We start from the raw sequence: 26,861 nt of genomic DNA on the forward strand, positions 1-26,861 counted from the left end.
AATAAATTATAACAATTTCCGAATGTGTTTTATATATTTAAGTTGTTAGGATTTTATAATTTAAATTGTTGGAGATAATGGAATAAATTATAACAATTTCCGGATGTGTTTTATATATTTAAGTTGTTAGGATTTTATAATTTAAATTGTTGGAGATAATGGAATAAATTATAAAAATTTGTGGATGTGTTTTATTTATTTAAATTGTTAGGAATTTTCGTTACTGGACAAAATGTTATATAAGTTTCTTAATACAAATGTTAATTATTTTGTAGAAATGGAGTATTTGGAAAATGAGCATGCATTTGAAGAGTTGCAAGAAACAAGAGCTAACGATGTAAATGAAATTGTGGAACCGAACAAATGTGACCCAGCTCTTGGAATGTTATTTGATAATCATGAAGAAATGTTTGCATTTTACAAAGCTTATGGTAAACAAGAGGGGTTTCCTGTGAAGGTTCGAAGTACTAAGAAGGGGACCGATGGAATTGTAAAATATGCGACATTTGCATGTGGGCGTAGCGGCAAGTCAGAAAGTAAATCTACTAATGCATTGAAGCCGAAACCGAATGTGAAAAATGGTTGTGATGCAAAAATTGGAGGTTGTTTAAATGAAGATGGAAAATGGGTTCTTCGAACTTTAAATCTTCAGCACAACCATGGATTGAATCCAAACAAAGCTAGGTATTTCTCATGCAATCGCAGAATTAGTACAAGCGCTAAAAAGCGAATTGAAATGAATGATTGTGCAGGAATTAGAATAGCCCAAAATTTCAATTCTATTATTGTTGGAGCTGGTGGATATGAAAATGTGCCATTCTTAGAAAAAGATTGTAGAAATTTTGTTGACAAAACAAGACGATTACAACTTGAGGAAGGAGATGCTATGGCACTTTTAAAGTACTTCCAGAAAAAGCAAGCAGAATGTAATGGATTTTTTTTTAGCATTGATTTAGATGAAGAGGATCGATTAAAGAATGTGTTTTGGGCAGATTCGCGGAGTATGGCAGCTTACAAATATTTTGGAGATGTCATCACATTTGACACTACATATCTGACCAACAAGTATGACATGCCATTTGCGCCCTTTGTTGGAGTTAATCACCATGGACAGTCTATTTTGTTAAGATGCTGATTGATTTAACGCGAGGATACAGAGACATTTACGTGGTTATTTGAGGCGTGGCTATCATGCATGTCTGATTCTCCTCCCCTTGGTATTATTACAGATCAAGACAGGGCAATGCAAAAGGCAATTGAAAATGTTTTTCCTACTACTAGGCACCGATGGTGTTTATGGCACATAATGAAGAAGGTGCCTGAGAAGTTAGGGGCTTTCAAAGAACGTGAAGGTATTATATCTTCCCTGCTCTCTGTTGTATATGATTCACTGAATTCTGATGCGTTTGAGGAAGCTTGGCATTGCATGATTACAGAATATGATTTGTGGGATAATGATTGGTTAAATGGTTTGTACGAAGAGAGGCATCGTTGGGTCCCATGCTATTTAAAAGGCTATTTTTGGGCAGGAATGTCAACAACTCAGCGAAATGAAAGTATGAATGCATTTTTCGATGGATTTGTTAACTCAAAAACAAATCTGAAACAGTTTGTAAAGCAATATGAAAATGCATTGAGGAGGAAAGCTGAATTAGAATGGCAAGCAGATGCCAAGTGTTTCAGTAAAAGGACACCATGCGTGTCAAGATATGAGATGGAGAGGCAAGTTGAATAAGTGTACACCATTTCCAAGTTTAAAGAATTTCAAGAAGAATTGACTGCTCTGATGTATTGTGATATCTCGGATTCTGTGGGATCAATATATCAAATAATTGAATCATTTGGGCAAGGTCGGAAAGGCTTCTTTGAGGTTGTTTTTGAAGAAGTTGAGTGTAAAGTTACTTGTATATGTTCAAAATTCCAGTTTAGGGGGATTCTTTGCAGACATGCCCTTGCAGTGCTGATACGTAACTCAATTGAATTACTTCCAGAAAGATACATTTTATCAAGGTGGAGAAAAGATGTGAGGAGATGTTATAGTAAGCTGAAAGTTTGTTATGGTGTGCAAAATTTAACCATCCAACAAGAAAGATATGAAAAAATGTGTAACGCTTTCAGTGAGGTTGCAGACGTAGCCTCTGATGATGAAAATAGCTATAAAACGGTGTTGGATTGGATTGAGAAAGCAATGAATGATCTGCCTAAGCAAATTCGTTGTGAAAGTGTGGGAAAAACTAATACTGGTGGAGCAAGTTGTAGCAGCAACAAACAAATTAACAGTGAGAGTGTGGAAAGAACTGTTATTGGCGAAGTAAGTTGTGGCAGCAACAATATTCAACTTGCACTAAATGATCCAGTAGTGACACGTCGTAAAGGTCGTCCACCTTGCCTGAGGAAAGAATCTTCGATTCGAAAGAAATCCGTTCAAAAGAACAAGTCCGCACAAAAAAATAAGGTATGATTAAAAACAAATATCTATTTTATAATTAATTTGGTCTTAGTTTAATTGTCTTTAATAATCTTGTAGGATTTACAACAAACTGCCCCATCATCTTATGATGTGCCTAATGAAATCTCCACACAAGGGAGCAACATAGCCACGGTAAATTTTGTGAATTGATGCGTTTAAAATTTTCTTTTATTTCGAGGATATGTAATTAAGTATAAGATTGCGCATATGTAGACGCTACAAGAAGGAAGTACTATGTACGGAAATCTCAACCAATGCGACACTATGGGCTATTATAATGTAAGAATTAAATTATTTAAATTTTAGTTTTAAGGTTTTTATATGAATTTTACATATATTTTATTATTTGATTAGGTACCTATGTACCAATCCCAATTCGGTGGAAGCAACATTTATCAGCCATTTCCTTATAATTGGCATACAGTAAGTTGTTGTTTACAAATCGTTAATGAATACATATATTTTAATATTTCTGTAATGTAATATGATGTTTATTTTTATGTATTATAGCAACCAATCCCACCGTATACTTCGCAGTTGCATTATTCTTCTCCTTCGATGACTTATCAAGGATCTCAAAGTGAGAATTTCCAACAGTTACTACAGCAGCAGCAGCGTAATAAAGATAACAATGATGATACTTGATTTGTATTTTGGCTCTAAATTGTAGTGATGAAATAATGTTGTGTTAAATTGAACTTTAAATTTTTAAAATTATGTTAGATTTGACATTAAATCTTTGAAATTGTAGTGATGAAATAATGTTGTGTTAAATTGAACTTTTAATTTTTGAAATTATGTTAGAATTGTTTAAGGTAATAATTTTTCCTCTTAATAATACTATAGTTGCATGTGATTGTGATGGTGAAATTTTACCTACTGATAATTGATCGTCACTTGCATGCATTTACCAGATTAAAAGAGGGAGCGTGGATGTATGTATATGCTCTTACCACTGTCTATTTTAATATATACCTTACTTAATAATTTTGAATTGATTGTTAGTACATGGTTCATGCATATATGCCAATTGGCAAAGTTCAACTGTATATATGTTTGCATGGCAATATATAAGCTCTTTAAAGGTTAGGTTAATTAGGTAATAATCTTTTCAATTCATACAATTTCTTATCTTTCTTCATCTTTTGTTCTATTTAATTTTGCTATAGTTGTGGCCTCGCTGTTTTATTAGATAATTTAAAGAGATTAAAAGATTTGCTAGCCTAGATAGGTTTCATCCACGCGCTTTCCTTTAAGCCGGGGTAATTAATTTGATTAAGTCAAAAAGTCAAAAAGTCACACTATATATTTTGCATGAAGCATCAATTCAAGCAAATGAGGAAAAACTTAGGAAATTTGAAACCGTGGGAACAATTCATACACAACAATCATTTAATTTAAAATATTTAAATTTATACATTACACGGGATACAATTTCATTTATGCAAAATACATATAGCAACGATTATCCCTAAAATACAACATACAATGGATAATATAGGTAGAATAATACAATCATTTCTTGTGTTATCAGTTTGCACAGTTTTGTCACATGTAGGCACTTCAGTTTGCACTTCAGTTTGCACCCCCTTTTCGAGTGTTTCCACAAGAAATTTTGTAGTTTCTAACATATTGGATGTCTCTGGTAATTTTTCATGCCTTTTTTATGTAATCATTGTAGGCTATTTCGGCATCCAACAAAGATGTATAAGATTTATAAGAATTCCCTCTGAATCCATTTACTTGCATCTGACATTCAGGCCAAGAATTGTATATTCCCGACTTTCGTCCTTTGAAAACAACATAACAGCTTTGAGTAGGCATTTGAATTCTACATTGGAAAAATTTAGATCAATATTCTAGACTTTTATGCTAAGAATTTCAACTGCTAACAATAAGAGAAAATTTCAAAACCAGGAGGGAAAAAAGAGTAACATTTTAACCTTCTGAAAAAGAATGGGAGCTTCACAGCAAAGCACGAAGGCCAGCATCAACCAAGAAACTAATTTCTGCAACTGTAAGTGAGACAGATCACAGCAACTTGCACCAAAAGAAAACGAGAAAATGAATATCCAGCAAACATATCCAGCAAACAAATTCAGACCAAAAAAATGAGAAAATGAATATCCAACAAACAAATCATCTTAATCCACTGGCAACTACAGTATCTTGGTTGTCAAACTAAACCATCAACATCCAGCAAACAAATTCCGATCTGAGTTAAAAACAAAAAAATGAAATAACTTAAAAGCAAATCTGGTTAACCTTTTGAAAACCCAAGTGCATAGATCCAAAGTCGGAACTCAACGATCAATAATAACCAAATAAATGAATTTTCACATAGTCGAGACTCAAAAACAGAGCAGTGAGCAGTAATAAATGCCCTGTTAGTATCTATGAAGACGAGTGAGAATGAAAACCAGAGGCTGAGGCTATGACGTTCAGTGTCTCTGAAGAAGAAGAAGAAGCATTGAAGCAACGAATTAAATGAACACGAGGCCATACCATGTGAGCTACGGTACACATTCACACACGCAAACAAAATCAAATCCAACACCACCAACAACAACTCACCCATGTTTCCAATTTTTTTAATACAATATTTTCAATTATTTATCTTTTTCTTATCATCTTTGTCCGATCGTGCAAGAAAAAAAGTTATAATTATAAAATTAAAAAAAAAAGCTTACGAAAGAAATGCTAACACTGTCAATCTCAAAATTTCATCATCCATGACATAAAAAAATAAAAAAAATTAAAAAGAAATGCTTACAGATGCAGCAAGCAACAACTACACGTCTCCAAAACAGCGACGTCGTAGTAGATCTGGGCTGGGCGATCATGTCCGTTCTAGATCTAGGGCTGGGCGAGAAAAAAAAAAGGGCTGGTAACGAACGAAGCCTGCTCAATGGAGGGGAGTGTGTGTAAAAGGGGGAGTAAAACGAAGCAAACTCATGTCTGGTAATGAAGCAAACTCAATGGAGATAAAACGAAGCAAACTCATGTTTGGTAATGAAGCAAACTCAATGGAGGGGGAGTAAAATGAGTGGTTAGGGATTAGGGAGTCTGTGCAAAAGGGAGGGGGAGTAAAACGAAGCAAACTCTTTTTTTTTTTATTTCTTGTGGGGTCCATGGAATATTAAAAGAAGCAAAAATCAACGCTTGAAACGAGTGAAACAGCAATTCAAACTTGCGTTTCTGTCATCCCTTTGTTTTCATTGAGTTTGTTTATCATTTTCCTAACAAATAAGTATAGGTCTCATCAACTTTACGTGATCGGTATCCAACAAAATAGGTTTATGTAGTCATTGCACGCAGCACAAAAATTTTCGAGAGTTTATCATCATGAAAATTTCATATTTCTATGTCATAAAACTAAGAATATGAGAATCAGTTTGTGAATGGTATCTGTTGTTTGTACTTTCTATTAAACGAAATAATAGTTTCACAATTTTGTTTACGTTAATATATTTTGTCATGTTATCAATCAGTATTGAGTTGTCTGAATCAGTTTGTGAATGGTATCTGTTAAAGCAACTATTTAGCTTAAAAGTTTCAGACCACCCTCACGCTTGGGACAAATATCTATTAAGAAAATCGAATAGCTAGAACCCTCACATGAAATATGGTCTAGGACTTAATAGAAACTTGTAGATGGATGGAAAGATAAGAGCTCGAAAGTGAGCCAGAAAATTAAAGATTAAATCGAAAGAGTTTCCACCACAAGGAACAATTGAATTTGAGACCCTTGTCTCTGATATTATCATCATATTAGAAAAATTGCTTGATCCAAGAGTCCAACAATAATATGTAAGGCAAGTTTGAAGAGTGTCAACATTAGGAGAACACTCATATTTTGTTTGATTTTCTTCGCCAAAGTGTATATGTTTGATTTTTTTTGTGTGAAATGTACCAATTATCTTGTTCTTGCGTGTAATTCTTCTTCTGACATTTTTGCTGCAGTTTTTTGAAGGCTTTATCGTCAGTTTGTTTATGCCTTATCAAAATTTCGAGGAATTCGGTGATGGCCATAGTTGATAAATGGTTTTGGTCTTATGGCTATCATTTTGCGTGGAGCTATCAGCGCCATTTTTTATTCTAATAAAATCTCTCTTTTTACTGGGATTGCATTTAAGAATCAATTTAAATTCAATTCAATCAATTAATTTTTTTTTTCTAACTCTTTTAATCCCAGAAAACATTTTAGCAAATTTTGGTACTTGTTCTAGATTGACAAAATGCACAGCTTTGCAGGATAGGATGATCCCCCCCCCCCCCCCCCCCCCTCCTTCTTCTCTTGTGGTTGGTTTTAGTATATATATATACGTTGTGTTTAGACCTATATGTATTTGCTAAAATGATATTGTTTGTATGTGTTATGTAGTCTGCAAGATCAAACTACTTCAAGAAAGTAATAAATAAGTTCTCGGATGGAACACGAACGCTTCGCGAGACTCGCAAAGAGGTTAAGACTCTTTTAGATTTTCTCTACACAGGGAGCTTGCCTAAGGAGAAGCTGGAGAAGCACTCGCGTACATTATATCGTGCAGGCCAAAAGTATGAAATCGGGTACTTGATGGAGGTCTGTGAGAGGTATTTTGTTAGGTCTTTGAACCCCTTCGAATGCTCTTGAGTATATCTGAGAGTCTCCAAATTTCGTAGAAGTCGAGCTTGTCTTCCATAGCTTGCCTCGCGACCTTCTTCACCAGTGTCGTCTTTCCAATGCCGCTTGCACCCCAATGATGCTGACATCAACATCGATCAATGCTTTTTTTATGGCCTCCGGAGTAGAAAGTTTTGATTCGAAGGCCTCGTAGCCTTTGTGAGACTTGAGCCAAATGATCCCTAATAAAAAGCACATACCTCAATAAATAACAGATAAAAAAATTGTAATTTTCAATGTATTAGAGAAGGAAAACACACACACATATATATATATATATATATATATATATATGTGATCAGAAAAATATAACTTTTAATATACTTCAGAATAAAATATATTATATTGGAGGAAAATTATTATAAATATTTGCATATATGAATTGATAAGTTGATGTACTAATAGCGTAAAATTACATGTCATAACTAGAGGCATTGTAACAAACATCTATTTATTTTATAGAGTAAAAAATCAGAATATACCATAAAACTTGAGATCACTACCATGAAATTTTAATCAACAAACTAGATTAGAAAATAATACCTACCATGATATTTGAATTTAGAGGGAGTGAGGAACGGTAGTGTGGCGCGGCTTGGCACGGCTGCCGGCTGTCTTCGTGGTGGTGTGGGGCGGCTCAACGCTGTGGGTCGGTCGATGGGTTAGGCGTTCGAGTATTTGGGAATTCGAAACCTAGTTTTAGCGTTTAGCTGCATTCAGCCGCCCCCACTTTTTCTCATCACACCCCTATTTTGATTTTTCTTTATTTTATTGTTCATTTTCAACTACATTTCAATAAATGACGTAAAAATCCTCTAATTTTTGTTCCCCCTTTGAGCCAGGATATAACAAAATCAATGGTCACCGATTGTTAGCTGTATAGATTCACACTCTTAATTTTTTTTTAGGTCTGAAATCTGAAATGATTTAATTTTGTTTTTGTCTGAATAAAAGTGATGCACAATAAGAAATTGAAGATAGATAGAAATTTTATAATATTTTAATTAGCATGTATTTTAGTTTAATTCGGTTTATATATTTAGATTTTCATTGTTTAGGTATAGCTTACTTAGGTTGTATTCTTAGTTTAGATGTAAATCTTATTAAAATAATTTTCTAGTCAAATTAGAATAAGTCGTAATTATCATAAATAAGTGTTTTTTGTATCTTTTACAAGTAGCCTTTGGTTGTTTGTTATTTGATCATTTCTTGAAATAAACTTTATGTTTAAGTTCAATAATATTTTTACTTATCCAAGCTCTGTGTGAGTTTTCGAGTTTAATTAATTATCGACATTCCGTGAAATCAACAAGTCTTAACCCTTCAGGTTCATGATATTCTTTCGAATCAACCTAAATTTAGGATGTTCCTTTATTCTGGTATTCTCAAGAATCAATGAAATATTAGAGAATTAAACCAATAAGTCACATCTTGTTTGTTTTCATAAATAAATAAATAAATAAATAATCTTAAACATGGTTATTTGATATTTATGTCCTTATAAATCAAACAAAAAAAAGATTAGGTTTTATTATTTAGGAAATAAATATATTTTATAAAGATATTTTTGAAATATAATATTTATTTCTCATTCAAACCTTTTTCTATTCAGATAAGTATAATAAATGTGTACTTTTTCTATTAAAATATAAATGTTTGAAAATCATACATAAATTAAAAAAAATAAAAAATAATTCGAAATTAATAAAATTTTAAACTTTAAACATTTAACAAACAAGTCCTTAGTAACTCAATTCAATAGTTAGGACTTAGGAAAGAAGTCGACTCTTCATATTATTCTACAAGATTAAAAAGATTCCAGTATTTTTTATTAGACTGAAAATGAGATTAGAAATTTGTGTCTTGCTACGGTATGTTTTTTTTTTTTTTAATTTAATATCTAACAAAAAAAGAAATGACAAACTTAATTAATAAAATCGTGCCACGGGGGGTTTTAAGGAGAAGGGCAATAACCGGATTCACCGAGCCTGCAAGTAATTAATTAATTAATTAATTCGTTTGCGTTGAAAGAGCTTATCAATCCAAACTCAAACCGTCGTGCAAGTAATTTGGTAAAAATTAATTCGTTTTTGCTCATGAGAGAACGTATCTCATGAACTCTGAATTTAAATTTTATCATTGGACAAGTAATCTAAAACCAATAAGCAAATCCAAACGTGGGACTTTAATAGCAATCCCACAAATTAATCTAATTCCTCCTCATCTCGTCTCTCAAAACGAAGCCTAGGTGTTTGTATAATTTATTAAAAATGAAGAGCTACTCCCTACTAGCCAGATGCATTTCCTTATGTACTACTATTATTAAAAATTAGGTTAATAGTAATGAGGTATAATCAAATCTTTCACAAACGAAATCAACTTCTGTTAGTTAGAATGCTGACATAAGCATAAGATACTTATGTTGTTTAATGCATTAGACAATATATTTATATCTTATTAATACTAATATAAAAAGTTTAAATACTACAATTCATTGTCCAATGTGTGTCACACGAGATTATTATTATCATTATCATCATCATCATCATCTAACAATACACGAGTCATAATAATTTAAGTTATTATGACAGTGATCTTGAAATATTGGAGAAAATTATTATTTTATTAGTCTCCAAACAATTTAATTATAAGATTAATGTAACCAATTACGTACTTCGTTTTTTTCTTGAGAAGACATGTTTCATCTCGTTGAAAAGAGTGTTAACAATAACAATTTCAAGACTATTATCTTTTTTTTTTTTAATTATTACAAGGGACTAATGTTTAGGATTACAACTTACATTGTATGAGAATATTTACTAATATATCTATAATTAGATAGTTACTGAGACGAGAGCTCAAATTTTAACTCTCTCAAATATTCGAGAGATGTCCACTTCACTCTCATTAAAAAAAGAGAGATAACTGCATTCACACAATTATTTACATAATTGAGAATGAAATTTTAGCGCCCACAATACTTTTGTGGGGGACTGAACCGCAACAATTCAACCACTCAGTGACTTCAAGACTACTATCTTTGTTCAACCAACTAGCTAGCTAGCTTGTACTTTATATTTAAAAAACTAATAATTTCACAATTTCAGTTTATATTAAGATATACTTTGTCATGTTATTAATCAATTTGTGAATTGTATATGTTAAAGAAACTATTTGACCTAAAATTTAAGTTCTGATATTTGTTAAAATGAGTTTTTTTACAAGGACCGTCACGCTCAAGATTCAATAGTTATTAAGAAAAATCTAGCAGAACTCTCACATGAAACGCGGACTAGGACTTAAAATCATAGAAGCAGATGAGAGCCGGAAAACTGAAAATTAAATTGAAAGATTCTGCACTTCAAGAAATAATTGAACTTGAGACCACAGCTCTGATATATTATCATCATTTTCTTTGCCAAAGTGTATGCGTTTGGTTTTTGTGCTACATGTACGAATTATTTCGTTCTTGCCTGTAATTAATTCTTCTTCTGACATTTTTGCTGCAGTTTTTTTGAAGCCTTTGTCGTCGGTTTGTTAATGCCTCATAAAATTTTCTGTGCTCCCCCTGATATTAATAAATGGATTGCATCAGTTAATTACAAAGAAGTTAATAGACTTGATGATCAAGAATTGGGTGGTGGCCATAATCGACAAATAGTGTTGGTCTCATGGCTTACTGTTATAATGCGAATTTGTTTGGCAAACATTTTGAGTGTGGGTATTATCAATATCACCCCTTCGTTATTCTAAGAAAAATCTCCCTCCTACGGAAATTACATTTAAGGATCAATTTTAAATTTAATTAAATCAATCAATATCTTTTTTTTCCCTAACTCTTTAAACCCTAGGCAAATTTGTTATATAATTTTTTTTTCTGCAAACTAATTCATCATCCATCTTTCTCTCGCTTTTTTTTTTTTTTTTTGGTTTGAGCAGCCGAGATACGATCTCTTATCTATCTAATTTGTTAGTCTAAATCAAAACAATTTTTTTTCTTTTATTTGCAAATTAACTATTTCTATACTTGGAAACTATTTTCAAACCATATTTTTCAAGTCAATGATTTCCATTCATAAAATTATCAATCAAATAACTTCTGAATAAATGTTGCAAAGGAAATAAATAGGAGACTATTTAAAGAAATAGGAAAAAATAATAAAGTAGGAGTGTTAATCAAAAGGGTATTTTTGAAATTCAAGTAAATATAACTGGAAAAGGGGGTTTTAAGAGAATATTTAAGGGGTGCCAATAGTGCTGCTTCTCAGATATGCGTAACATTTTTTGTTTAAGAGTTTATGGTTTTTGGAGCCCAAATGGATTGACTTTTTGTTGATGTTACCTATTTTCTGAAGGCCCTGTACAGGTCCATTCGTTCGAGAATCGAGAAACACTTGCAAGATAATTTTTTTTTAACATTTTTTTTAAGAATGGGATTATATTATTTGTGAGAATACTTATAGCAGTTTCAAAAAATATTTTATCAAAAGAATTAGTTGGGATCTAGCATTATTCATATGCTCTTTCGCCCTAAAAAAGATTGATCATTTCTCTCATAGATCTTATATGAACCATATCCTTCCGTTATGAAGGTATTTTGGTGACTTGTTACGCATATGAAGATTATTTTATGACTGTTATGAAGAAGCTCATGTACTTTTTATATGAGGATTATTATGAGACCAAAACTATTTATGTGCGGATTGTTTAATTTAACCACTTGTTGCGAATATAAGTCATTAATTCCTCTTTCTTAATTATGTTGTTTGAATGTTATTATGGTAAGCGATGATTTACTCACAAAATTGAAATGTAGATTCTTTCACAATAACATGTTACCAATCAATGACTACAATATATCTGGCAAAAACTAAAGTTGGTTAGTGTGAGTGGTTTGACACTCTCACTCCTTAAGAGAGGTCAAGGGTTCAAGCCCCGCTCTCGTATGGAGTCGCCACTTTGGCCAATACTTTATCCCTTATGAGCCGATCCGGTGCAAGCGGGGATTAGTCTGGGTTGTGGTACATGCTTAAAGATGCCTCCCACAGTTGGGGCCCACTCAGGACCACCTCGTGATTCAAACCGAAAAAAATATATATGGTAATAGTTGACTTTTTACACCATTATTATCGAAATAATTTTCTAACACCAATAAATAAATGACGCGTCAAATGACGCATCATTTGAAACACAAAAAAATGTATACCAATTGTCTAAGCATATCTTACTTTATTTTGATTTAGTGATAGGTCGTTTTGACTCCAAACCTTCAACTAAGTAGTGACAATGGTGTCGTATAGTTTGCTGATAAGAAACTAACACCTACATAAATAACAACGCTTTTAATATTTTTATTAACAGTTATTCATTTATGCGTATAAAAAGATTGGGGTGGATGAAGTTGAAATTCAGTTTTTAGCTCCTACGTCCCTATGTTTCAAACTTAGGTAGCTAATTTAAAAAATTACTTTAAAAAATTACTTGGTCAAATTTAACATGAAGACAGTGTTTTAAACCTATACATATTTAATTCAAATAAAACAAAAATCTTATCCATACATGGTCTGAGGTCCCGACTCTTTGATGCTTCTAATATAACACGTTGTTTTAAAAAATAGTTTGTCATTTGTGTTAAAAATTAATAAAGATAAAAATAAAATTAACAGTGTCCTACCAAGTGTTTGCTAAAAATATTCACTCTGTAACTCACATTGTTATTTCCAAACTGGGAAAAAAAACATTCCTTTTAAAAAAGAAAAGACAAGGAATAGGCCATTGCTGCCGAGAATTTGGTTCTCCATGGCCTTTGGTTATCACAAAACGCAGCACATTTCATGGTTCAATTTGTGTCCCAAAATTAGTACATGTGGGTCCTAAAAATTCATTTTTGGGCAGCCTGGGGAGACCCCTTTGCTTTAGGTATGCTCCACTTTTATTTGATTTTCTTCGTGGGGTTCATTCCAATTTTGTGTACTTACACAATAATTTATGATTTATATTATTTCTTTCTTTCTTCAATAAGGCAAGCAATTAAGCAAAGGTTTATTCCTATTGAACCATAAAAATATATACTCACTAACCCGAACATGTCCCTTGCCAAAAGGAGTATTCTCCATTCAGTTTCTTTAGTTAGGAAATGCTAAAGAAGAATTCTATGGTCTTCTACGACATTCGATAATATAATATAATGATTTGACAACTCCAAAATTTATTGAGACACAAAGTCAAAGTTTTTTTTTTACTTTAAAACTTTGGTATAATTATTTTATGCAAACCGGTTTTGAATTGTTCCTAAGAAACTAGATGTAATTTTGGGGGAAAAGATCAAAAATGGAAAGCTTGATTTTAAGAAAACAAGGATTATGTTGAAAATTTGTACGGATGTCTACGTACCAACCTAGGTAACGTGAATTAATAAGTTATGTTAAGCAAACTACTTAACCTAAACAAACATGTCAATTGAATTAACCAACATACATAGTTCTACAAAGGAAATAGTTTACAAACTAACAAAAAAAGGGTCTAGCATTTTTATTTTTAAAAAATGTAAAATTACCCAATATTATTTTTATATAAAATAATATATAATACCGGCTAGTATTAATATATACTATTTATAATCCTTTTGCTAGTTTTTTCAATAAACTTAAAATAGTTCCAAACTGCCAATATGTTCTAATACCAAAATTATTTGTAAAATCTTACTAGCTAATTAAACTTTGATCTTGGGTGTTTAGTCGAGTGGATTTCAAGAAGTTTTAGTTGGCTCGACCATCTAAATTTGACTCACATGAGAGGCAGGGTCTAAAAAAATGATTTGAGTTTTATCCAGCCTTACTTTTGAAACAATACTAAAATTATGTTACACGCACATCACAAAAAAGGAACGAAATTGTAAAAGAATTTCAACGTGGTCTAATACATGGCAAAACATATTTTAAAGGTTCTACTACTATATAAATTGGTTTATATGTTTTACTTTTAAAGACTTGATCGAGTGGTTTTTTTATTTAATTGATTATCCAAATTTGAATCTTGTGATAAATAAATACTAAAAAAATTGATTTTGACTTTATCCACCTATACCTTTAAAAAAAATACCAAAATTATTTTACATGCATATATCACATATAAAAAATAAAAAACAAATTGTCTATTCTAAAAGATCTTTTGTATCTAAAATTTACCAAATAAAATAAAAAGATGAAACATATGCAATAAAGTATTTCAAATGAAATCAAATATTTTTTTCTAAAGTTTTTTGGGACAATGATTTATTGTTTAGAATTTTTTGAATTATTGTACTAATATTTCAAAAAATTAAAGAGACGCAAATATTTAGACTGTTAAAATGATTTTTGCATGTTTCTAGTTGTATAAAATTAATGTAATGTATACTTTATTTTTATGTTACTTAAATTAAGAATAATTAAGTCAAATTAATAATTTTTATATCATCCGAGGAGCATATGGAATGTTCCTTTTTGTTTTTATTTTTTTTAAGAAAAGGACAATGAGTCTCCTAACATTTGGAAAAAAAGATATAAAACTCTTTTACGTTTCAAAAAAGATATATAATCCTTTTTTATTGATAAATTCTGTTTGTTTTAATAGTAAATTTATTTTTAATTTATAATTACTATTATGTCCCCATAATAAATAAATTAATACATTGACTTAAGACATGTCATGTGTATAATGAAATCAATAATTTTTTTATTTAAAACTTAAAATTAAGATATAATTACCTTTTGCCCAAATTATTCATTATTTTTAGGGTGAATTTTAAATTTATCCCTTATTCATCATTTTTTTTTATTGGAAATGGTATATTGATAATTTAGAGTAGATAACTTAGATAAAAGGTAATTATATTTCAATTTTAAATTTTAATTAAAAAATTATTCATTTTATCATACATGTCATCGAAGACATGTCTTAAGTTAATATATTGATTGATTTATTTATTTATTTATTATAGGAATATAAAAATAATTATAAATTAAAAATAAATTTATTATTTAAATAAAGTGAATTTATTAACAAAAATGAAAGTTTTATGTTTTTTTTTTAAATATTAAGGGTTTACAGTCTTTTTTATTATTATTATTATTACAGCCGGGGGTACACTATTATTTACAGGGAAGGACTTAAATTACATTTAATGTAACAATGTCCCTCACAACAACAGTACCACTGGTAGAGTCGGAAACTGTTGCTTTGAGAGCGCGTAAGGTACTTTGACCCAAACTTAGGGCCTGCCTTATTTGCAGATGCCGCGTCGCCTCCATCAATAAAAAATTCAAATCATTCCACTAGCCGCAGCACAAAGAGTGTCTGGCCGTACACGCTGCCGGCCCAAAATATAGAGCACGTGAATAAAACGAAGAAAAGGATGGAGGACATTTAGGTAAATAAAGTGAAAAATGAGTGGCAAAAGAGATGAATAGGAGATTGGACTTCTTGTACGAAAGGAGAGAAAGGGTCCACGTCGCCCAACTGGCTTTTAAACCTCGTACCCCTGCCGACGAGTACACGTATTTCATTCATTTCTTATCAACTTAACCCCCACCCATCAAAGTTTTAAATTATTTTTGGACAATCATTTATTCTGAAATATTATATTTTATTTAGTATTTGAAAAATCTCTTTGGGATGATGAGCATTGAGCATAAAGGCCCTCTGCTGCCATTAATTTAAATAATCAAAAAATTAAATAATGATATGAGGGAAGGAAAGAAAGAATTATCTTCAATTGTGATAAACAATCATTAAATCTTTCACTTAGCTAAAATTTAAAATTTAATATGTATATGTAATGTCATCCAAGACATTTGAGGGGAAAAAAAATCGATTTCTATATAATAAAACTTTTTTTTTTTTGGGTGCTGACACATATTGTATGAGATCGATTGAGACCTCCATTAATCAACTAATCAAGCACAATAGTCGTGAACGTGAGACACACAACCCAAGCGTTTACTTTCAATACGTAACGAACCTAATAAATCAACTTTGAATTTGCCTTTTTGATAAATAAAAAGCTCAAATGTACTATATAAAGTGTTAATTTGTTGCCTTATCGGTTTTCATGAAATTCAACATAGAAAGAACCTTTTAAAAAAAAAATAGAGAAAAATAACAACCTACATCGATGTAAAATAATTTCGATAGACTTGTAATTAAATTTAACCAGCATTCTTTTAATCATAATACTTATAATTTATTAAATTACACAGTTTGTTTCCTTTTTTGCTTTATTTTAAGATTAAAAAAGTTATATGGTTTAAGCAATGACGTTTTATGTGGCACTCCTAACGTACCGTAGAGGAACACATGTCATACCAGTCCCAATTCTCATTCCGTAATACACGAGCTTATATGCACGTGGCAGCAAGGGGTTCGTCAGCTCAGATAATTTTTTTTGGCCCTTTTGATGGCAGCTTGGAGCAACATTGATTGATTTAATCGTGTGGGTTTTTTTTTTTTTTTTAACATTTTCCTTTTAATATATATTTTAAAAATTAATATACGACGAAAATTGAAATGATGGGAAAAAGCCTTTTTATTTTTAAATAGATTTGATATAATTACTCATTTTGTCCTTATTTTTTTAAATAATATCTCATTTTATTCTTATTTTTTAAACATTAGCCCAAAACATCTTTGTATTAATTTACTGTATAATAATAATAATAATAATTCTAATCTTGGATCACTACCTATATTAAAATTAGAGATAGAATACAAAAAATAAAGAAATAATATAAGGTTAATTACGTGACCCGTGTTTTAAAAAATACTCGAGCGGATAACAAACCGTAAAGTTAATAGTAAATTAATTATAAAATAACATTTTTGCCCCTATAATTAATTATAAAATGATGTTTATGGCCCTATAATAGCTACAAAATAACATTTCTATTCCTACAATTAATTTTAAAATATGTTTTTGTCCATACTCAATTATTTTTATTTTTTAAATAGAAAACATTATAAAAAATTTCATCTAAGTGCAATTAGCAGACTTTTTTTTATTAAATCAAACAATTTTTTTAAAAAAAATTATTTTTGAATCAAACTTTGCCGTTAAATTTAATAAGAAAAATTTTGTTTGATTCAACAAGAGTTTCTTTTTTAAAAAATTGTATGATTTAATGAAAAAAAGCCCATTAATTACACTTAGATATAATTTTTTTATAATTTTTCTATTAAAAAATAAAAAATTATTGAGTAGGGGCAAAAACATTTTTTGTAACTAATTGTAGGGATATAAATTTCATTTTGTAGCTATTTTAGGGGCATAAATGTCATTTATTATTCACGTTACACTTAACGGTTTGCCACCTGCTCGAGTATTTTTAAAACATGGGTTACCTTTTTTAAATTTGTCAAAACATGTGTCACCCAAAGGTAATTAACCTTAACCTTATAATATATTAAATTTATGTTTTATGCTTTTAGTATGTGTTTTTAAAGTAAATAAAGAGTTTATGTTCACTTTTGGTGAAATAATAGTCTATTTAATTATTTATTTTATTTATTATTATATTAAAGTCAAAGATAAGATAAAAAAACTCTAGTGCTTGTGATATTTATGTTTTTTTTTTCTATATGCGTAAGTATATTATCTTGTGTTATTTACCTTGAATTTGAAATTTACGTAGAAAATCGATATTATTTAATTGTATTTTAGAGATTTATTTTAAAATAATTCGTATCTCTTTAATTGAAAATCATATTTCCCCCCTCCCCCATTGAATTCTATTGTTAAAATAGTATGAATAAACAAACTATTGCATCAAATCTTGGGGTGAAAAATATTTTTTTCTTAAAAATAATTTAAAATGAAACTACATCTAATAAGTAGATGTAAATTAATCATAATTAATTTATAATGTTATCTTACTTTTATAGATACAATTAGAATTTTTCCACAGTATGTATTTTCTCTAATAAGTTACCATAAATTTTCATACTAAATAATATATATATATATATATATATATATATATATATATATAATTATTTTTTACTAACAACTTCTTAGTTGTGTTAGTCAGCATACCCTCCACTTAATCTTAAGGTCGAGAGTTTAAGGTTTAGTGTAATTATGATAATTACTTATATTGTGTACGTAAATATCCTTTTGATAAAATGAGGATCAAACAAGTTATTAACGTAAGTTATTTCATTTTTTTGAAAAAGAATCAAAGAAGTTATTTTTTTAATCGGATTAATAATAATCAATGGTTTTAATAATGGTACCCAAGAGATGTCACATTCAAACAACCACACAACGGACGTACCATGTTCTCTCCCACTTGTGGAAACTCCTAAATTATACTAGTCAAGATTGTGGTGCGGATTGATTTGTTCATTTCAATATTTCGTCACCAAAATGTGGCAAAAGAATATAATAAAGGACGATTTTTTTAAGGTACAAGTACAAGGATTACCCTAAGAGGAAAAATTAATGAAAGAGGAAAAAAAAAGATATGAAATAAAAAGTAGCCAAGTATGGAAAATTGGAAATGAAAGATTCTGCGTCTTGTGTTTTCCTCAATGTCTTGTCCACCCTAATAATTATCAATCAACTTCTGGTTCCTTCCAAGGATGAGCATCTGACCATGATGGACGGCCAAGATTTTCCCACGGGCTTACTCTCCTGTTATTAATTGGTTTTCGTTGTGTCACCCACAGCTGACGAGACCCTCTGTCTCCATTAAGGTTTCTCTCTCCTCCTCGTTGTTCATCTTTTCTTCTCCACTTAATTGGTGGTGGTTGGCCTTTTCGTTCTTTTACTATAATACCCTTCCGACTTACGAAAGTATTTACCTGGTCCGCGGTTGTATAGCTACAATAGCTCCCACCCAAAAGAATTGAAAAATCGTCAGAAGGCATTTATGATAAGATTATTATATTATTTTTGCCCACCAACTGGATAGCGTAATTTGTCAATTCTTGTTTTCAGTTGACAAAATTAACCAAGACAATAGTTAATGAAGTCTATTATTATTATTAATTTTACATGTATTTTTTTAAAAACTTATATCATGTTCTTTAATTGTGAAATACAAAAAATAAGTTAAAAAATTACAGACCATTCTTGACGTTATTTAGGATCCTTAAATGATATTAAAACATAAAAACGCTTAGCCACCAAACATGAATGCGTATATTTTCAGGGAAATTTACAGTAATAACTAAAAAAAAATTGCTTTTTTTCATCTTAACCCCCCAAAAATATTTCTATCAATATTAGCCATAAAACAACATTTGAGACCAAAATACCCCTCCCTCATCTCTCCCCCAACACTCCATTTCACTCATCTCTCCCAAACCAATCCAACTCCCATCATCGGCGGCGACATCAACCCTCGTCAGCGGCAGCTCCATCTCTCACCGGCATCCGATCTACGATCTACAACCTTCAACAAAACCTAGGTTAGTCAGTTTTCTTATTTTCATTAATTTAAAATGAGATTTTAGAATAATAATAGTTATAGCTTGAGAATAATAGTGGTGGTGATGATGTTTGTGGTGGTTGGTGGTGTTTGGGAGTATTGTTTTCGATTTTGGAGTGATTGCGCTTAATTTTGGGGGTGGGGAGGGAGGGGGCAGGGCGCGCGCGCTCCCATGCGCAGCACGCTGTCGCACCAAATCTGGTGCGATAGCCGCGCGCCTGTCGCACCAAAAATTAGAGTTTATATTTTTTTTAACGATTCAATTTTTTTTTCTGTAAATGTAATGTAATAATTTTATAAATATTATAGATACATGGCGAAATCAGAATCACCGGATATTGAAGTAGGCAAGATGTATTTTCGTTATACTGATCACTTTCCTGGTTGAATTTCGAGCATGTGTATGTTATCTTCGGTCGTAAAAGCCATTGAGGAAAAATTAACAAAGCGGCAGTTGACTATGTTCAAAAAGGATATATTTGGGCATTTCTTGGAGTGTCGAAGTTTTTCATTTAGTGGGGTAATTTTGCACAATCTTTTACTGCGGCAAGTGGCCCATGAAGAAGATAGCCGTGAGGATCAGTTATGGTTTCAAATTGGTAAGCATTTGATTCGCTTGTCAATTGTTGAATGGTGCTTGGTTACTGGACTTTCATTTGGTGTTGATACCAATAAAAAAAATGATGAAATGGAGCAGAGGCTACGGAATACGTATTTTGGTGGTGTGTATCGTAAGATTAATGTGAAGCAATTCGATGCAGTATTTAAGGAGTTGAAATTCAAGGAAATGGACGATATGGACGCATTAAAGATTGCGCTGTTTTATTGCATTGTGAAATACTTTAAGAACGGCTCTCCTTATGGCAGTGCATCGATCAGAGAAAATTACCAACTCAGGTCTATCACCAATCACTCCGTGTAACTTCATCATAAACCATTCCCAAGCATCATTGTTTTCTGAATCCATGATCCCAATGGCTAACGGATACAATTGATTGTTACCATCAAGACATGTTGCCACGAACATGCTTCCACGATATAGTCCCTTCAGATGAGTACCATCTACAGCAATGACAGGCCGAATGTACTACATAAACCCCTTGATGGAAGATTCGAGTGCTACAAAATAGTACAAGAAATTACCATCTCCATCCTGCTCGAGGTGAGTGACTGTACCCTCATTCGCTGTAGTTAGTACGTGAGGGTATTTAGGGAGCAAGTTGTATGACTCTGCAGGGTTGCCGCGAACTATTTCAAGACCAATTTCTCTCACCCTATATGCCTGCTGGTATGTTAACTGAACACCGTATTCCTGTTGCATATCTACTCTTATGTCATTGGGAGTATAAATCCTCTTATCTTGAATATATTTTTCTGCGATAATATGACCGACAACCCGGCTCCTTACTTGATGACGTCCATCAACCAATACCTCATTATGACAAGTGTGTACATTATCAATTCTCTTCACCATCCAAGGAGCATTTTGCTCGTTCGAACTTCTAGTTGCTCGAATACGCCATTTACATGATTCTGAACAACAGTGAGCCTCGAAACGTGTCGTAGTAAACCGTGCAATCTTGAAATCAAACTTATCTCTAAAGGCCACCTTGCGTAGTTGTAATATAAGCTCATTCTTCTCAGCAAATAGCTTACCCACGCTGATATCATCTGAGTCACAACTGCTAACAAAGCTTGGAGCAACCATGTTCGAAGGCAAAGTTGGAGCAAGACTTGTAAGGGGGTCAATTCTCCTTCTCGATCGAACCATAGAAGGAATACGTCTATTGCCTCTGTTATTCACAAGAGTATTGTCTTCACACTCATCCTCATGCTGAAACGACGGAACATTCGAAGGACTGGCTCCTCCATCATCACCATCATTATTGAAAGGACTGCCCCGCCTCGTATTATTAGAAGGTTCTGCACAAACATTATCCCCCTCTGTCTCATTATGAAAATCATTATTGTCCCAAAAATCATTATTGTGATACGGAGAATATCGTTGCTCCAACGACGTTGTTATTAGAAATACCGTTGCTCCAACATCCTGTAACGTAACGCCATTATCATCAATGTTGTCATAATTGTCGTGGATTAGAGAGTAATATTGCTGCAGCGATATTGTCCTTGGCAACACCTCTTCATCATTATCGGGGACAGACATATTTGCTCTAAATGAAGTTTCTGTATCGACATGTGGCTCAATACCTTCGCTCGGAACTCGAGGTGATGTGGTTACGAATATAGGAATGCATCCAAAATTAGCTACGTCAGATGCCATATGCAACACAACCCTCACCATTTCATCATTACATATATCCATGGGCATTGCACATACGATATAATGTGTTACTAGACCTCAAAGTTGTCTTCATTGTGATACTATAGTCATTAGGGTTTATTTGTAACACCTCGTATACTCTTGCCAATAACTAATCAAACAGATAATTTTTTTCAACAAAAAAAGTTCGATTTTTACCATTCACGTACTCCATACGGCCATTCTCTAATGTCTCCCACCAACCATCGTAACACAATTTAAGTACAACTGAATCCATTAAGCCTGAAATTATAAAAAAAAAATTATTTGAGTCCTATTAAAATAATACAGTTTTAATGAATCTCCAGGGGTGGGTGCGACAGGGTGCTTGTCGCACCAAGTTTTGCTGCGACAGGCAGCCTGTCACCAGATTCAGATTCACCTGACTCAGTAAGTTCAGAAAATAATTCATACCACTAAGTGATGTCGATTTGTGTTGGATCCGGATAGATTATGATCGGATATCGCTTTTACCGTTGTCTTTTGCGGTCGCCGTTGGCTGATGATTCAAGAGTGAAAAGCTGCTTTTGATTTGGCGATATGGGAGAAACAATGTTGGTTTTGTTCTGTAAAGAATGGTAATTTGGGAAGAAAGGCTTGTGTTTGGCTAATGTTGATAGAAAAAAGTTGAGAGGGTTAATTGCGAAAATAATAAAATATTAATGGTTATTTTCGTAAATTTCCCATATTTTCATGAGATTCTTCACATAATGTATCTAAGCTACATTGAAATAAAATCAACTAACGTTTTAACTGTACTTCAACTTTTTTTTAGCAACATTAATTTTACAAAGTTGAAATTATAATGCGGTATGCATGTAGCTTACCTGCAATTTTTATCCGCCAATGAAATTATGAGTAATTGTTCAAATAGACAACTTTTTAAAAAAATACAACAAGATTTTTTTTTATTTTAATAATCCCATTGTGTTTGTATTTAAAATTTGCTTCAAGGCAACTTTGTTTCTCCTTCAGATAAGATATTGCTCCAAGTTATTTGGTCAAAAATGTTCTATTATAATTTAATCCATTTAAACACCGAATAAATGTAACATTTAACCAAATTTCCACTGAATTAATTTCTTCAGCAACATTGTTCGGTTGTGCCCATCTGTTTATATATTTTTTAAATCAACAGCGTCTATAAATTATAATTAATTATTTATTTTTCATCTATAAAAACGCGAACTATATACATTCGAGTCCAATAAAAAATAAATGAATAAAAAATTTATTTAAATTTTTTAATATCACAACAACAAAATATATTTGAACTCTCTTTTATTTATTTATTCTTGGGATGTTATCATTTTCCCACTAAAGGTATTCTGACACATCATGTCAGTACCACGGTTTGGTAAAACTATAAATTTACCACCAAACATTTAAACTGCTAGCATTTTCCCACCATTCCGTTAAAACTCAGTTAATATAACGAAAAATTCATAAAAATGTCAATTTTACCCTTGGAGCGTAAAAGACCATGTAATAACCTTGAGCTTATAAAATTGAGCTTTTGCTTTATCTCAGCAACAAGTTGAGTTTTATGTGATTTAAGATTAAAATATTAATTTTTGATATGATGATAATAATTTTACACAAAAAATTAAATAAATAAATTTACCCTTTAAAAATTAAATCAATTAAATCAATTTATGAAGTACATAGCACCACACGGTTAATTTTACAAAATTCATAAAGGGTAATTTTTACCCTTTAAGAAGGAAGAACAGCAAATGATAATTTAATTATAAAATTCATAAAAGGTTAATTATATGGTCTTTTACGCTCCATGGGTAAAATTAATATTTTATGAATTTTTCGTTACACATTAACTGAGTTTTAACGGAATGATGAGAAAATACTAACAGTTTAAACGTTTAGTGGTAAATTAATGGTTTTACCAAATCATGATACTAACATAATGTATCAGAATATCTTTGGTGGGAAAATGATAATATCCATTTATTCTTTTTGGAGATATTCAAACAAATTAATGAGTTTGATTTTCATATATTTTTCGCCTTTAAAAAATATACATATACATGCACGGGCAAAAACGTACTTTGATATAAGGGGTCTAAGCTGTCATTTGACAGTTTCTTTGTTGGCCTAGGCAGCATGACTTGACTTCTCTGCCTTTCGATTGAAAAGAAGAGACACCTACCATATCAAACACGTGATTCTCTTCTTTACCCTCGGGGGAAAATCTACCATGTATTCGCTCGTACCTTAACAAACATCTTTTTTATGAATTTCCAAATGATGATTGGTCAAATAATTTTGCACATTGTATGATTAAATTCTTCATCCCAAATTACATTCCTTTCACAATCTTTTAAAGGATATAAATAAATTTTTTTTATATTACTTTCCTTTTTAGGATTTAAAAATTATCTTATAAAATCTTAATAAAAATTTTTATTTATTCTTATATTTTTTTAAGAATTTATTTATATGAAGAGATATTAATTAGTGTTTATCGATGATTAATAGAATAAAATTTATTGAATATATTATTATCTATCTTCCTCTTTATTCTCATAGAGTCTCAATTGCATTAACAAATTATTACAATCATTTCATTGATTTTGTCTTCATTAAGGATTGATTGAAATATAATATAACATCGGTATCCATGAGTTCACATTTTCGTGTCATTTTCATTGCTATTATTTTCGTCAATTGATTGAAATACAATATTATCTACATCATATATTTCATTCACTAATGTATTAAATATTTATCAAACAATACTATTGGGATCCTAATATGTATATCAACGTGTGCTAATTCATCATTTATTAAATGATATATTTTATAACTAATAAAATTATTATTATACCATCCAATAGATAAATGATATATTAGTTGAAACATAAATTACAATTGGAATGGTAGATCCATAGTATTAGTGTTTGGAAAGAGTAGTGTTTTGTACCCTAAATTTGTAATTTTAAAATGTATCTTAAATGATGTTGCATTCATCATTTAATTGATGAGATAATACAATTGATCCACTTGATTTCTAAAAAGAATTACTAACCAATTAATAAATCAAACATTATTTATAATAAAATATAGAATAAAAAATTTTAAAATATCTATTATTACTAGTTTGGAAAATGTTACTTAAAACAAATTGACTGAAATATAATATCATAATTTAAACAAAATGTTATTATTGAATCTTAATTTTTATGTCAACAACATGTGCTAACTCATCATCTATTAGATGATAAATTCTATAACTATTAAAATTACTATTACACTATCCAATAGATAAATGATATATCAGTTAAAATGTAATTGTAATTTAAATTTTGTATAGTGTTTGGAAATTATAGTGCTATACATCCTAAAATTTTTATCCTAAAAATTATATTAAATGATGTGACATTTATCAAGCGGTTGATAAAATAAAGCATTACTAACTACTTAATAAATGACACATTATTTAGGATAAAATTTGGGATAAAAAATTTAAAATATTATTATTACTCGTTTAGAAAGAAAGTGTTAAAAAAAGTTGTAAAATTTTGACCAAAAAATATGAAAAGAAATAACCTGATAAAAAGCAAGTGTTATAACTGCTCAGATATTTAGTCTAGGGTAATTTTTAAAAACCTCCCCTGAGGTTTAGGCATGTTACAAGTAGATGGCGAGAATTTATTTATTTGCAAAAAAACCCCCTACCGTCAGTTAATTTTAACATTGACCGTTAGTTCTCTGTGACTAAACCTAATTACCCTTAACAATAGTTTGTAGACGGAATAACTAAAAAAAAAAAATCAAAATTGTTGGCTATTTTACCCTCTTTAAATTATTGATATTTTCTTAAAGTTCCTACAAAAAAAGATAAAATTAACAACTTAAAAAATCCTCTTTAAATTATTGATATTTCCTTAAAGTTCCTACAAGAAAGATAAAATTAAAAACTTGAAAATGAAATAGTCATAATCTTTACCTATGATATTGTAAATCTTTGGAATTGACAAGGATAAAATTATCAAAAAATAGGGTTTGTGTTTTTCGCGCCAACAATTTTAGTTTTTTTTTTAGTTATATCAATATACAAACTATTATTAAGGGCAATATTGTCTTTGCACAGTCAACTAACGGTCAATGTTAAAATAAACTGACGGTAGGAGGGTTTTTATAAATAAACAGATTCTCGCCATCTACTTGCAACAAGTCCAAACCTCAGGGAGGTTTTTAAAAATTATCCATTTAGTCTATTTATGTCTTTTGTCAATATTTTATAGCTTTTTTTTTTTTTTTGGTGTCAAAATAGCATTATTCATGAGCATCTATTAACTGCAATTTGTACTGCGTAACAAAAAAAAAAAAAAAACTCAAAATCCTCAAGTACACAAACTTTGTCTCCGAGAACAGCACACGATGAACTCCCATCTCCGTGAAACGTCAAGGACACGTCAGTCATAAACTTCAAGTACAGGACAAAATCCGTATAAACATAATATGAAGTTGAAACAGCGTTCGTCGTCGTTTTCTCTGTCCTTTTCCGTCTTTTACTGTATCATCAAATGATTCAGATCAATTAATGAAAATCAATTTCATGGAAAATATCAGGTACTTATACAACGCATATATCACGTTACTAAACGAAATGTCAATCCCCATCATGCCCATAACACCACTTGCCATTTCCGTCTACCTTGCGATTCCCCAGTGGGGACCACAGAAGCCAGCCCCAAGCGTCGGATTTTATTGACTTAGTTGTCCGGTCCGCTCCGCTCCGCTCCACTCTCGTTAAGTACCATTTATGGTATCGTCAACGTTGTCCAGCATGATTGGTTTTCTAAATTAGGCTACGATATCTCCGTCCATTTGTTATCCATCTACTACTGAGCGCCACGTGGACGGCTAGAGTGACGTGGACTCTGTCTAATAAATAAATTAGTGAATAGGGATTTT

General features: G+C 31.1%; 1 protein-coding gene across 1 annotated transcript; it reads left to right on the top strand.

The window, feature by feature from the left end:
- Positions 1–277: 277 nt before the first annotated feature.
- On the top strand, positions 278–1,135 carry LOC112098922 (protein FAR-RED IMPAIRED RESPONSE 1-like). The gene has a single exon (XM_024185632.1). The coding sequence runs from the start codon at positions 278–280 to the stop codon at positions 1,133–1,135; it is 858 nt and encodes a 285-aa protein (XP_024041400.1).
- The last annotated feature ends 25,726 nt before the right edge of the window (positions 1,136–26,861 follow it).

Source organism: Citrus clementina, unplaced genomic scaffold (genome assembly GCF_000493195.1).
Source record: "Citrus clementina cultivar Clemenules unplaced genomic scaffold, Citrus_clementina_v1.0 scaffold_4, whole genome shotgun sequence".
NCBI classification, from domain to species: Eukaryota; Viridiplantae; Streptophyta; class Magnoliopsida; order Sapindales; family Rutaceae; genus Citrus; species Citrus x clementina.

Coding starts and splice junctions, on each gene's coding strand:
- LOC112098922 (XM_024185632.1), top strand. CDS start 278: ATGGAGTATTTGGAAAATGAGCATGCATTTGAAGAGTTGCAAGAAACA.